This window comes from Gracilinanus agilis, chromosome 6, assembly GCF_016433145.1.
Source record: "Gracilinanus agilis isolate LMUSP501 chromosome 6, AgileGrace, whole genome shotgun sequence".
NCBI classification, from domain to species: Eukaryota; Metazoa; Chordata; class Mammalia; order Didelphimorphia; family Didelphidae; genus Gracilinanus; species Gracilinanus agilis.
In genome coordinates, this window is record NC_058135.1 from 191,157,099 (window position 1) to 191,170,999 (window position 13,901).

General features: G+C 35.7%; 1 protein-coding gene across 3 annotated transcripts in view; it reads right to left on the reverse strand.

Moving 5' to 3' along the window:
• Nucleotides 1-8,296: 8,296 nt before the first annotated feature.
• The window catches only part of STIM2 (stromal interaction molecule 2), a 181,835-nt gene continuing 176,230 nt past the window's right edge, over nucleotides 8,297-13,901 (reverse strand). For all 3 annotated transcript variants that reach the window (XM_044680604.1, XM_044680603.1, XM_044680602.1), the window contains 2 exons: nucleotides 12,522-12,780; nucleotides 8,297-9,742 (listed from right to left, as the gene is read on the reverse strand). In XM_044680604.1, coding sequence (XP_044536539.1) covers nucleotides 9,265-9,742; nucleotides 12,522-12,780 — 737 coding nt within the window. In that variant the 3' untranslated portion in view covers nucleotides 8,297-9,264. The remainder of the gene's footprint in view (nucleotides 9,743-12,521; nucleotides 12,781-13,901) is intronic.

The following is a 13,901-nucleotide window of genomic DNA, read 5'->3' on the forward strand; positions in this document are numbered from 1 at the left end:
TAGTGTAGTATCAGTTAGGAACTGCTCCCAAAGACTTGATTGCATTTCTAACACTTAAAATCCACTGAATTTTTTTAAAGCAGCCATTAGAAAGGTTATATTTAAACCTGTTCAGAATAGATAAAAATAATTGCTCCAAAAAAGTCAACCCACCCCTAAATACATCAGAGGCTAATGTTGCAGGAACAACTTCAAAAGTCATGTAATACTGGCTTTATCTTTAGTCACTATTTGTACTGTAATTCAATAAAAAAAATTCTAGAGAAAATGTTTGGGAATGACCTTCAGTTAAAGGAACTTGGAATTTAAAATATTCTCATCACTAACAAGGGCAAAGGTATGTCATATAAAGGATAGGCTGGATGCATATGAGAATTTAAAGTTACAAAAAGAAAAAATGTGGATTGTTTGCCTCAGTTTCCTCATCTGTAAAATGGTAATAAAAGCACTTCCAGGGTGGTTGTGAGGATCAAATGAGATCATAATGGTAAAGCGTTGGTCACAGTGCACTGCCCTTAGGAAGCACTATACGAATGTCAGCAATCATCAGCGCCATCGTTGTCATTGGGTGTCCTTTGACAAAGGCCAGTCTCCAAAGAGCCTGGAAGCTTACTGGCCCTGAAAGATACAGGTTTGCAAACCCTAAATAGGCTCTTCCATCCCACAACAAAGCTGTATGTTGCTGGGGAGTCTGGGAGAGTGAGCAGGTGCCCCACCTATGACTTCTGGGAGGAGCCACCTGAAGACATCACTTCCCGGAGCTCTGGCGTGAGAGCCAGCCAAGCTCCATCAGGGCTGCGCTCCTCCTCTGGTACCCTCCTGCCACCCCGCTCTTACCGGGGCCCCAGAAAGCTGTGCTCTGGCCACAGCCTGCTAAGTCCTCTTGGGCTAAATCAGAGGTTTGATAGGCTTCAAACCTGCTAGAGATGGGAAGACTTTCCTCGGTGAAAAGGGGGGGACAAGAACATTTTGTTCAGATGGCCCTGAAAACAGCTGACGATATCGAAGAAGCGAAGCGGGTCACAGGCATCCAGAGTCATCACACATCATCTTAACTCGAGTCTTGCCACGGGTCTAGGACGATTCAGGAAGAGAATGAGGCTGACAAATTTCTGCCTCACAGGGCTTTTACAGAACTCAGCAAAGACTTTGCAAGCATGGGAAAGGCGGGTGACTGCCTCTAACACTCCAAATATTCATTCTACATTGCTGTGCAGTCACCCCAGGAAAGAGGCTTTCAATGATCATGGATCTATGGCTGGAAAAAACTCCAAAGGCCATCTAGGCTACCCTCATTTTAAAAATGAAGATGAGAGCTAGAGGAGTCTTTTCCTCTCCTCTTAGATTAAAATACTGAGGAAGTCTTTTTTTTTTTTTTAAAGAATATTTTTCCATGGTTCCATGATTTGTGATTTTTCCCACCCCACTTCCCTCCCCATTCCTGGAGCTGACAAGCTGTTCCACTGGGTTATACATGTATCACTGTTCAAAACTTATTTCCATGTTATTCATATTTGCAGCAGAGTAATGCTTTAACATCAAAACCCTAATCATATCCCCATTCAACCACGTGATGGATCATGTGTTTGTCTTCTGCATTTCTGTTCCCACAGTTCTTTCTCTGGATATGGATAGCATTCTTTCCCCTAAGTTCCTCTGGATTGTCCTGGGTCATTGCTGCTGGTAGAAAAGTCAGTTACATTCGATTATGACACAATGTTATCAGTCTCTGTGTACAATATTCTCTTGCTTCTGCTCTTTTTGTTTTGCATCACTTCCTGGAGGTCTTTCCAGTTCACATGGAATCCCTCCAGTTTATCATTCCTTTCAGCACAATAGTATTCCAACACCATCAGATACCACAACTTGTTCAGTCATTTCCCAAATGAGGGACACCCCTTCATTTTCCTTTTTTTTTTTTTTTTGCCACTGCAAAGAGCCCAGCTATAAATATTTTGGTATGAGTCTTTTTCCTTATTATCTCTTTGAGGTACAAACCCAGACTGAGCTAATCTTGAAATTGATATGGATTCTAAACCATCTGCCAGTATAGGCTAATTGTCCTATAGGATACAGGATTAAAACTATTGAGAAGTGGTGCCAACATTAACTGTGAGGGCAGGGTCTTCATTTGGCTGTATTAACTTATTCTTTTTTTTTGATGAAAATATTTGATTAAATATTTAATATTACAAAGAATATGTAGCAATATTTCTAAGTGACTATTTGTTACCATTAGATTAGATTTATGCTAGGAATGAAGGAATTTAGAAAAATGCAGATGTAGCATTTTATGTTAATAATAAAATACATGATTATATAGATACATAAAGTCACAAATTACAGTACTAATTTATATTGAGAACAACACCCAAAAAGTATAGAAATAAAGGTGCTGTCCTTAATAGTCTCAGAGACCAAGGCCTAGCATTATTTTTATTTTTTAAGCATTTATTATTTTTTTGAAAAGTTAACATGGTTACATAATTCATGCTCTTACTTTCCCCTTTACCCCCTTTACCCCCTCCCCGCCATGGCAGATGTGTATTTCCATTGGTTTTAACATGTGTCATCAATCAAGACTTATTTACATATTATTGATAGTTGCATTGGAGTGGTAGTTTCAAGTCTACATCCCCAGTCATGTCCGCATCAACCCATGTGTTCAAGTGGTTGTTTTTCTTCTGTGTTTCCACTCCTGCAGTTCTTCCTCTGAATGTGGGTAGCGTTCCTTTCCATAAATCCCTCAGAATTGTCCTGAGTCATTGCATTGCTGCTAGTACAGAAGTCCATTACATTCTATTTTACCACAGTGTATTGTATTAACTTATTCTATTTCAATTCAAATGCATAATACTTGACAAAATGAAAGTCACAGATACATTATCAAAATATACAACCATGTGTTGAACTAGCTAATGCTAACCAATTGTGCTCATATTTTGGAAAATTCCATTTTCCCACCCTTAACTGGACACAGTCCTTTTCTACAAGTTTCTATCACTGACCAGAATGACCATAAATGAAGTATTTGCTACATGTTGGCAAAAGTTTTACAGATAAGTTGTCAATTTACCAGTGGAACACAAGCTATTTATGAATAAGCAGAAATAATTTATCCTCATACTATCAGATTGATTCCAGTGTCTCTCCTCCTATACTTTTATCTTGTTGGGGTTGGGGGGAACAAAAAGACAAAAAATACCCAGAAATTGGATTTGGGAGGCCTGGGTTCTAGACCTGCTTATGCTATTTATTAGCTATGCGACTTTAGATTCAATTTCCACACCTGCAAGCTGGTACTTATACTGTTTAAACTGATTACCTCTGAGATAGTATGAAGATTACAAGCTGATGTAACAGTGAAGAGTGCTCTTTAGCTACCATAACATCTGGCCAATTTAAAAACTAATTCTTCTCTCTACCCCTCTATCACTATGTGCCTCTCAATGCATTTCTACCTTTTAACATTATATTGTAGTTATGATTGTAAAGCTACAGTCAGTTCTGATATGACACTTGTTCTGAAAACTCAAATTTGTTCCAATGCACTATAATAGAGAACAACTTGAGCCTCATGTGAATTTTGCATGATTATGCCCAGGGCCACAGACACCATCACTATTTATTATAGTGTTTAGGTATTTCCTAACCATTAAGTATGTATCAAACTGTGCTACCATTTTAATAGGTGCCATTTTTTGTCTTTTACAAAGTTGAGGGTTGTGCCCCCAATTCCATTTTCTCCTTAAGCCCCAGAATTTTTATTGCATGGCTCTGCCTAGCATGGCAATTTTTAGGAATACACATTGCATTATAGAAAAACGGATTATACTTGGAAGCAGACTATCTTGCCTTTACCTGCCTCATTATCTAGAATAATTGATACAAATTTATTAGCTTAAATGAAATTTAATCCTCAACTTTAACTAGATACTAAGGTAACTTCAGAAAACTATACTTAACTAATCAAAACTGCTGTCACTTGAGATCTGAAGTAGCATTTCTAAGACTAAGTCTAAACCTACTTGGTTTAATCATGACTTAATTTTTAATAAGGATAAAAAAACATAACACCATTTTTCATTTAGTAATTAATTCCAGTAGTACAGTGATGAAAGACAGCAGCTACAGTTAAAAGCTAAGCAAAGGTTTCCAATAAGGTCATCTTTGAATCAAGTATGGAGAAATAATGGTGAATGAGGTAAGATGCAAAGGGCAGCAACTTCTAAAAAACACAATTACTTTATTTGAATAAAAAACATTAAAATATAATGGTAAATCAAATTTAAGTAAAATAAATTAGTAAATAGATCCCAGATGATTTTATTTTTTAAATAGTCCACTAAACTCATTGCAAAATATGTTGAGTGGTTTCAAACTCAAATTTTATGGTCAATTTTAAATTTAAGATAATCACTGACTGCCTAAATCTTGATTTCTTTATAAACATTTAAAAGTTTGTGATTTTATCAGAGTGGACCCTCCCCCAGCTCCTTCCAAATGCAGGTTGAAATCCCTCATTACCTTAGGAAACTAAACACTGCTTGATTTGTTTTGGTTAATCTTTTTAACAATGAGCTTCTCTGAATTCAGAGACTAGTCTTTGGGCCACAAGTCTGTTGCTAGGCCCATAAAAGGCCTTTTTAGGTTGACTGGAACTCAGTTAGAATAAGAACCTGCAAGAATCAAAAGTCATACCCCAAAAGCGTTCAAATAAGAGTAAAAAGTCCATATAAAATGCAATATTATACTTATATACACACGCCCACACATAGTTTTTTGTAGTGACAAAAAAAAAAAATCCCAAAACAACAAAAGAGGTACCCATCAAGTAGAGAATGACTAAACTAGTAAATAAATGAATAGGCTATAATAAATTATGAATGGATAAGTTTTGCTGAAATCTGTGAAGATTTTCATGAATTCATGCAGAGTGGAGTGAGGCAAACAAGAAGAACCCTATGCACAATAACCACACTGACAAACACCAAATAACTGAAAAAGTTAATAACTCTGATTGATGCAATGGCCAAGATATCCACTATCCAACAGAGAAGGACTCAGAACACAGAACAAGACTTCCACTTTTTGGATATAGCTGATGCAGGAATTTGTTTTGATTGCGCATGCATATTTGTGAAAGGGTTTTGTTTCTTTTTCCAATGGGGAAACACAAATGCATTTCTTTAAATAAAAAAAAAAATTAGGTCTATTTTTCCTTCAATAGGGCAAATAAAAAGTAAAATGTTAATGAACTTTTCTTAAAAGAATTACTGACTTAATTATATAATAATCAAAACAAAGGGGAGGTGGGTTTTATAATATATTTTGGAGGTTTGTAAGCTATTGTATAGCCATATAGTGATGATTTTAATCTCTATCCAGACACTTTCCTGCTTTGCAAATTATTGAGTACCCTGCCAGGAAAAGTGAAGGTGTAAAGAGTGATGGGCAAAAAAAAGATCAGTGATGGGCAAACTACGGCCAGGGGCCAGATGAGGCCTCCTGAAATGTTCTATCCCACCGGCAACATTTTTCCTAATCTGACGAATACAATGAGTGGGATACAATACAATGAAACTTCGAAAGAGTTGCCTTAGAAACAGACTGACAGATGAGCATTTCCTTTCCTTTGGCCCCCTCTTTAAAAAGTTCGCCCATCACTGACCTAGACCACTAATGGCAAACCTATGGCATGGGTGCCAAAGATGGCACACAGAACACTCTCTGTGGGTACACGGCAACCCCCCTCCCCCAGTTCATTACTAGAAAGGTAAAGGAACTCAGGCGGAGCTGTTCCCCTCCCTTTCTCCACTGTACCTCTCCCGCCCCTCTGCCCAGCAGCCCAATGGGAGGGCACAGGGAGAAAGGTGGGCCGCTCACAGGCTGCAGAGCTGGAGGGGAGTGGAGCGCTTGGGCCTCTCCCATCCCCCTCTCTACACTGGCTGAGGCCATTCCTCCTCCCCTGTGTGGGGTAAAGGGAGCCAGGGCACGCCCAACACTCAGTGGGAGGCAGGGCACGGCATGTAGTCTCTAAAAGGTTCGCCATCACAGCCCTGTACCTTTTTATGTTCCTTTCTTTCTGTGCTCTCAGAAAAACATTAACAATCCTACTTAAAGATTATTCATTTTACTTAGGTAGCACAATAAGATAAAGCTCTTGTGGTCTGGTCTAAAAATATAACTACAGTGATCCCTCACCTATCATGGGAGTTATATTCCAGAGACCCCCCTCGATAGGTGCAAATCCGCAAAGTACAGTCACTGAGTCAATCAGCACCCAGGATACACAACACAGCACTGTGGTTGGTCACCTTTCGTTCCATCGGCCAATAGCGTGCCGTGTACAATCTCATGTTGGCAAGCCTGCTCGAGCGGTAGAGTGGCATACTGCATTTCCATTGTGTACAGTATGGTGTTCATCCACAAAATTCCGTGATATAGAAAAACAACGTGATACAGAATTAGATATGTGACTGCTAAGTCACTTTGGTAGCCACTGCATACAGTTTGAATGCTGATTAGCATTTTCCCCATTGCATTATTTTCTAAGGAATTCCAAGGAAATCTATCAAAAATGTTTATGGGGGGGCAGCTGGGTAGCTCAATGGAGTGAGAGTCAGGCCTAGAGACGGGAGGTCCTAGGCTCAAACCCGGCCTCAGACACTTCCCAGCTGTGTGACCCTGGGCAAGTCACTTGACCCCCATTGCCCAGCCTTACCAATCTTCCACCTATGAGAAAATACACCCAAGTACAAGGGTTTAAAAAAAATGTTTATAGGAATACAATAAAATTAAATTTAGATTATAGTTCAATCTCAATTTCAGTCTGGTTTTCTTCATTGAATACCGCCAATATATGGACACACTTTCAGCTTCCACTGGCAAGACTTTGGGCAACGTATATCAGCACAACAAAAGCATTTCTACTTTTTGTATAATTGACTAATTTATCCTTCAAATTTCAGATATATTCACTAAAATCTGGTTCATGTCTCCTATGAATATAATCTTGCTTCGTATAACAGAAGCAAATAACATGATAAACTCAATCATGCAAATCATATGAAATTCAAATTATGTTGGAAATGTATTTTAAGTGCCTATTAACTATTAAGTTCTAAAAAATGTAAATTTCTTATTGCTTTAATTACTAAATAACTTATAACAAACTTACCTGTAAAAAAAAAAAAAGATGAAGTTAGGGAATGAACTTAAAAATCTACCACATCATCTTCACTGGTAAAGCCAGCCAAATGGTTGATGTTCATTCCCCAAAGTTGCCAGTTAAGTGGTAACAAATTGTCAATCTTCCTAGGATGTCACTGACTCACTTGAGTTCTGCCTGGTAAATCAGCCAAATGAATTCTGGGTACTTCAAACACTTCAGTGAAGGTCTTTGAATCCTTTTTAATTCATCCTAATCCTTCCCTTACTTTCGTCACGCCTTATTTTCAAATATCTCTGCCATCTTGAACAAATTTTTATAAATCCTACTTTTTCTCTTTAAACTTCAAGCTAGTGTATCCTACTTTTAGTCAAGTTTTTTTTCTTTTTACTTCACACTTCAACTTCTTTTATACATTCCTTCTGTAATTAGTTGATTAAGCACTCTAATAAGCTAAGGAGACCACTTATTCTAAATTCTAGTCTAAAGAAAAATCTTAACATTTCCTTAACCAGTATTAAACAGAATCAGTATTCAAAATCTCCATGAGATTTCAAATGCTAATAGTCATATAAATGAAAGCATTTCTTTGGAGCGAATATTCTTGTTTACCAACCAGCATTTTCATGTAATCTTAATATAAAAGTTCAGCTAAATACTTCATATTTTTTAGAACATCCGTGATATTCAACAGCTGCCTCCAGCCAACAAATACAAGTTTTTCATCTAAACACACACAGCACTGAACAGAAGTTCTGATTTTTTAAATTCTGACAAACCCCAAACACTATGTTTTGTTGCTAGTTAAAGCTTTTTAAGTAGCCCAACTAAAGCTGTCTTTCCATTTGAAAATTACATCTGAAATAATAACTTAATCAAAATTAATAAATTACAAGTCTAAATGCAGCATAAATGTATGTTTGCCTTAATGTTAGAACTATAACACTATAATTTATATGTTATAAAATAGGATAGGAAATATTTTTTAAAACTCAATTTCAAAAACCCCATGATTATTTATATGGCAATGAAACAACAAAGAAGCTTATCACAGCTTTTCAGCCACACCACATAACTGTTTTAGTGGTGTCATCCTCAACATAAATCAACACAAGCCCAACACAATAATGTCTCCAATTTATTATCTTTTCCACAGTACAAAGTTTCACAAACCAAATATCCTTTGTAGTTATTCAAAATCTGTAAACAAGTGCCCATATTTCCCCCCCAGTTTAAGTTTGTGAATGTTTTAAGTCCTTCAATCAAGTTCCAAGTTTGTCACTTGCAAAAAGAATCAAGAACCTCAGCTCATTAAATTATTTATATCTTTTATCATACAGCCTGCAACGCAGTAAAATCACAGTGAAAGCCCTTGGGGAAAAAACAACAGAAACAAAAACCATGATCGTTACAGCAGAACTTGAAACTTTAGAATAATAAATGCATCTAAAGAAGCTTCCCATAATAAAAGTGTGGGTTTCCATTTCCAGAAATCAAGTCAGTTAGAAATCCTAGGTTCTACTTAAAAACCCATTTAGATTTGAAAGTGAAAACAGCCTCCCCTCCTTAGTCATTTTATAAGCCCTAGACAGTTTCACTTGCAGAGATTTTTTTTTTTCCAGTCTGGAAAACAGTAGTGCAATTAGTTTTACTTCTTTTAAGTTACTTAGTCCAGTATTGTAAATAGCTCTGTGGAAAGATAAGAAGATGCTCTGGTAAACAAGAAATTTTTGCAAGCCCATGCCGGCTTACTAGTCCGTTAAAGCTCGAAAGTCCAAAGTAGCTTTCAAAAAAAATTATATACATAACTAATAACAAAGCAGAAATAAATAGGCAGGAATAACTGTAAACTGTCTCAGTATTTTAATGATTTGTCAGTGACAGCTGGTATGATGTACTGATGGTAGAGTCACTTTAATAAGCAAACAGTTGCCTTTAAGGGCATTCCACTATGGCATTCTTTCTGGAAAGCCCAAATGGAATTACATTCCAAAAATTTTAAAATAACCCCCACCCCCCCAAAAAAATTTTAAGTGAAAGATAAAGAAAGATTTAATGATGCCACACTTATGGATTTCTACCAGCCAATTAATTCACTTGGATTTCTTCTTAAAAAGGCTTTTAATTTTTGATGGCTTTTTGCTTTTCTCTCCATTCTGACAAAGGTCCTGTGGGATGCTGCTTATCCTGGGGACATTTGGGATTTCTTGAATGGGCTTGCTTTCATTGTTGGTTGATGAACATGAAGTGTGGCGGGGTTTAGGAATAGGCATACCACTAGAAAGTTGGTTCATGCTGCAGGATTTCTCCAGGATACCATTATATACTTTGCTTGCAGGACTGAATATCATACTCTTAGTCTCTGTTAGACCTATACAATCAGGAGAACCCCTGGAAATATTAGCAGTTACTGGTGAGTCTCCTCTGGATGAATCCTCTAATGAGAGTTCTTCCCTCGATATCTTTCGAGGAGACAATGTATGGTATATCTCAAGGCTTGAAGGTGGAGATTGTTTTCTTCCAATGGATGAGTTTAAGGAGTCACATTCTGAAGCTGTATCTGGTACTTCCCTGAATAAGAAAATCAAGACAAAAAAAGCTAAAAATATTCTGAAGGGAAAAGATGACATTCTAATTTATTCCATATATAATTATAATTTAATCTACAACAATTTGAAAGAGAGGATACTAAAAGTAAATTTTATAATTTTATTAACCAAATTAAGAATATTATCTCAGTTATGAAGATTTGTATTATTTGCAATAATGGTATTTAACAGGAAATGGAAGAAATGCTGAAATTTTTTTAAAAATTTTTAATCTGGAAAATAGTGTATAACAAATTGGAATTAAGACTATCTTATATACAAGACAGTTTAACTTTTTTTTATTTCAATATTTATTCCAAATTATAGTCTTGTTCAATGCTGAGTATTACCATTTGAAAAATATAGTTTCTTCATGTTCTCAGTCATTTCCTAAATGTTGTGGTCAACTGGGCATTTAAAAATTTATAATGGAAAACTTGGTTTCATTTATTTCAAGAGTAAAAAAGTAGAAAATCAAGGGAAATGTATGAAAGTGAAGTGCAATGAACATGCAATAATCATATAATTTCAAGGGAAGATCAAATGAAATAAAATTGGCCAGGTGACTCTAACTTATTTAAATCTAATTTAAAAATTAACACTCCTTTTTATATTGCATTAAAACTGCCATGCTATTGTGGAAATCAGAAAATATATTTACACTGGAATGTTCTACATCAGAATCAATAACCAAAAAGAACAAATTTAAATGCATATTTTCCACATGCACAACATCAAGAGAAATAGTATAGTTTTCTAGTGTCAAAGATAACATTATCCTAACCTTGGATTTTACAGTATTTGATCATATTCTTAGTTTATGTCAGGCACATGATCAGAACAATTTCTGAAAATATTAGTAGTTATTCATTAATCTCCTCTGGATAAATCTTCAACATGCAAAATGAGATTTGTATTTCTGAACATGACCAGTGTGAAATTTTGTTTCACTTGACTACGTATATTTGTCACAAGAATTTTATTGCTGCTTTTTCATGGGGAGGAAAAGTGGGAAGAGAGAGAGTACAGCAGTGGAATAGAACCGACATGCATAGCAAAAGAAAAATAGAAAAGAAAGAATCAAAGACAAGTAGAAAAACTTTGAAAGTTAGAAGTTAAATTGATTCTGTATTAAAAATAAAAGCAAGCATAACATTAACAGATTTGGAGGTTAGTGTACTCTGAGGTCATACAATATTTACTGAAATCCTTATTTTATTTGGTACTTGGTAAGATCAATTTAGAATTGTTTTTCAAAGGAAACAGGTGTGTGGCAATCTGTACTGGTGGAGGGAGTACCACCACTTTTTATCATTTCCACGTACTTTAATTATGTAAATATATGTATGTTTAAATACTGACTTTGTTACCTTTTAAAACTCCTGAGACAAACTGATTCACTGCAATTTTCTTTGTACAACATGGTAAATAAATTAATAATTATATGATTGAAGATGATGCCTTACTTTACCTAGGACTTTTCATTTTAAAGCACTTGCACATAAATTATCTCACTGAAGGAGACACAGTACAATTTAAAGGCAAGAGGTGATGTACACATATGTGGAGAAATGTCCAATCCGGAGTTGTCAGTAACTGGGTAGGATCTATCAAACTTCTTCCTCTAGGACTGGATGGCCAATAATTGAATGGCACAAGTCATTATTCCCTGGGGCTCTTTAACTTTCTTTCCTTCAACTGCTTCTATGATCAGATAGCTATTTCATTATAACTATTAATTTACTTGATATTTTGCTATGTGATTCTCTGTCATTTGGCTCCTCTGTGTGTCAAATTCTAACCCAGGTTAAAAATATTCCACAAGATAGTATCCAATAAAAACCTAATAAAACTAAATCTAGTAATAGATTAGAAAGATGTTATCCTATATACCTAAGCAAATTTGGAGATCAAGTAATTCAAGTAAGCTGAGAGTTAAATTAAGTTTTCAACATTCCTGTGGTTGTTTTTTTTTCTACTTTATGTGACCAATTTCACTGCAGAAGTACATGGAAAATTAATCATGCCAATTTAGGCAATGTGGATTCTCTAAAGGTCAGAATTAGAATGAGGAGAGACAACATTTATACTGCCCTAGTGAACTTATAGTAATTACTTTATAACTAGATTTTCTTTGTTTCTTAAATGCTCAAAAAACAAAGTAGTCACAAAGTGATTATATCACAACTTTGTCACTTATTTTTGATTCTTCTATACCTTTTTCAATAGGTTTTTATAAAAATTAGGGCCAATTAGAAAAACAATGGTCATAAGTGTCTAAGCTAGTCTTCTTATCCAGAATGCTCATGACAATTATAACTATGCTAGAAATAGACTCACAGGAAATTAGTTGGTTATCTTCTAGACTCACTACTTCATTTTAAAGAAAAGTAAACAGTCTCAGAGGTTTTAAGTGAATAGCTCTCATATTACTATTATTGTTATCAGTAGTGGTATTTTTTATAGTTAGACAGTGCTTTACAATTTTAAACATGTTTTTTCATGGAATTCTCACAATGATGTGAGCAGAGCAGATATTATTCTTCCCATTTTACAAATAAAGACTTAAGGAGGTTAAGTGACTAACATGAGAGGTTAATAGGTAGCCAAGCTGGGATTAGAGCCTAGTTCCTTAGATTCTCATTCAGAGCACTTTTGCTGCTATATCACAACAGTCTCACCAATATTTTTTTTTAATGGTGATCACGTTACATTTTCAAATGCATATGCTCATCCAATTTTTAAAATAATATTACTCATACCACTGTTTGTCAGCAGTGAAGTAAATGGCCTCTTCTTCTTCTTCCGTGCGGTAAAGAGCAGGGCAACTTGAAACTGAGAGAATATCAGGATCAGGAGAAGGCAAAGAATGCTGCATATGTTGAGGATGCCGAGGATGAGGTGGATGTGAAGGAAGCTGAGTATGTGGAGACTGTGGAGATGATGGCACAATACTTCGGCGAGAACGACACAGGCTGCTGCTTCTTGCTAATGACACGGAAGGAGGCTTCGGTATGGACCCTAGGAAAAGAAAAAACAATTTCAATAATACTCCCATACTTATAAATTGCAATTATGATCATATGCTCCCTTCATTCATATTACATATTCAAATACAGAAAAGAATTGTGAGATACCATTGCTAGATCATCTTTACTATCTTTGTCCTCTGCCCTTGGGCTAATGTTACTTTGTTCAAAAGAAAATTGTTTATTTGCAAACTAAACAAAAAATGGCTTACAAGCCAAGAGAAATAAAATGAAAATGGGTATATAATAACAACTGAACAATAAACCTAATATAATGTACCTAATCTCATTTTATTGAATCATCTTAAAGATAACTAAAATTGTTAAATTTCATGATTATATTTTATAATAAATGCTTCTAAGGATGCATGAACCAACTACAAAAGCTTTAATGTTTTCAGGCATTAAATAGGCCTTCTTTAACCATATTGTCATATTTTTCTGGTCAATTTTATGCAAATGTATCTTTTCAGATACCATAATAAAATAGATACTAACAAATAATTTCAGTAAGTTATAAATTAGGAATCAACTTGATCCATGGTACTTACATGTAATTCTTGGGACACTGTGCTTTCACTGATTTAGGGAATCCCTGATATGAAAATGCTCCTGTCTAGTGAAGATGGGACCCTGCTCAGCAAATATCTTATTACATTATTAGAAAGTTCATATGGGCACTAAGAGGTTAAGTGATTTGCCCAGGGTCATATGGCTTGTTTAAAAAACAGAACAGGAAGCTAGGACTTCTTAACTATGAAGTCAGCTCACCAAACTGCCATTATAATGTTAGAGTGGTAGGGACCTTGCCCTTTAAGGCCTTCCCAGTTTTGAGTTGAGCAAACTGAGGCTCAAAGAAAAATTGTTACTTGTCCAAGGTCCTAAAGTGACAAAAGAAACATTCAAACTCAGGTCCTGACTAAAATCTAGCACCTTTTCCATGATGCCATTCCTTCTCTGTATAGATGTGTCCTGTCATGTCTGATGGAGACACACTAAAATGGCTGATGGGGCAGTTCACAGAGTACATGAAGGAAGAGGAGAATGTGGGAACAATGGAGGAAAGATCTTTATTTCATTTTGGCTAACTGCAAGAGTGTAGCCATTTAGTAT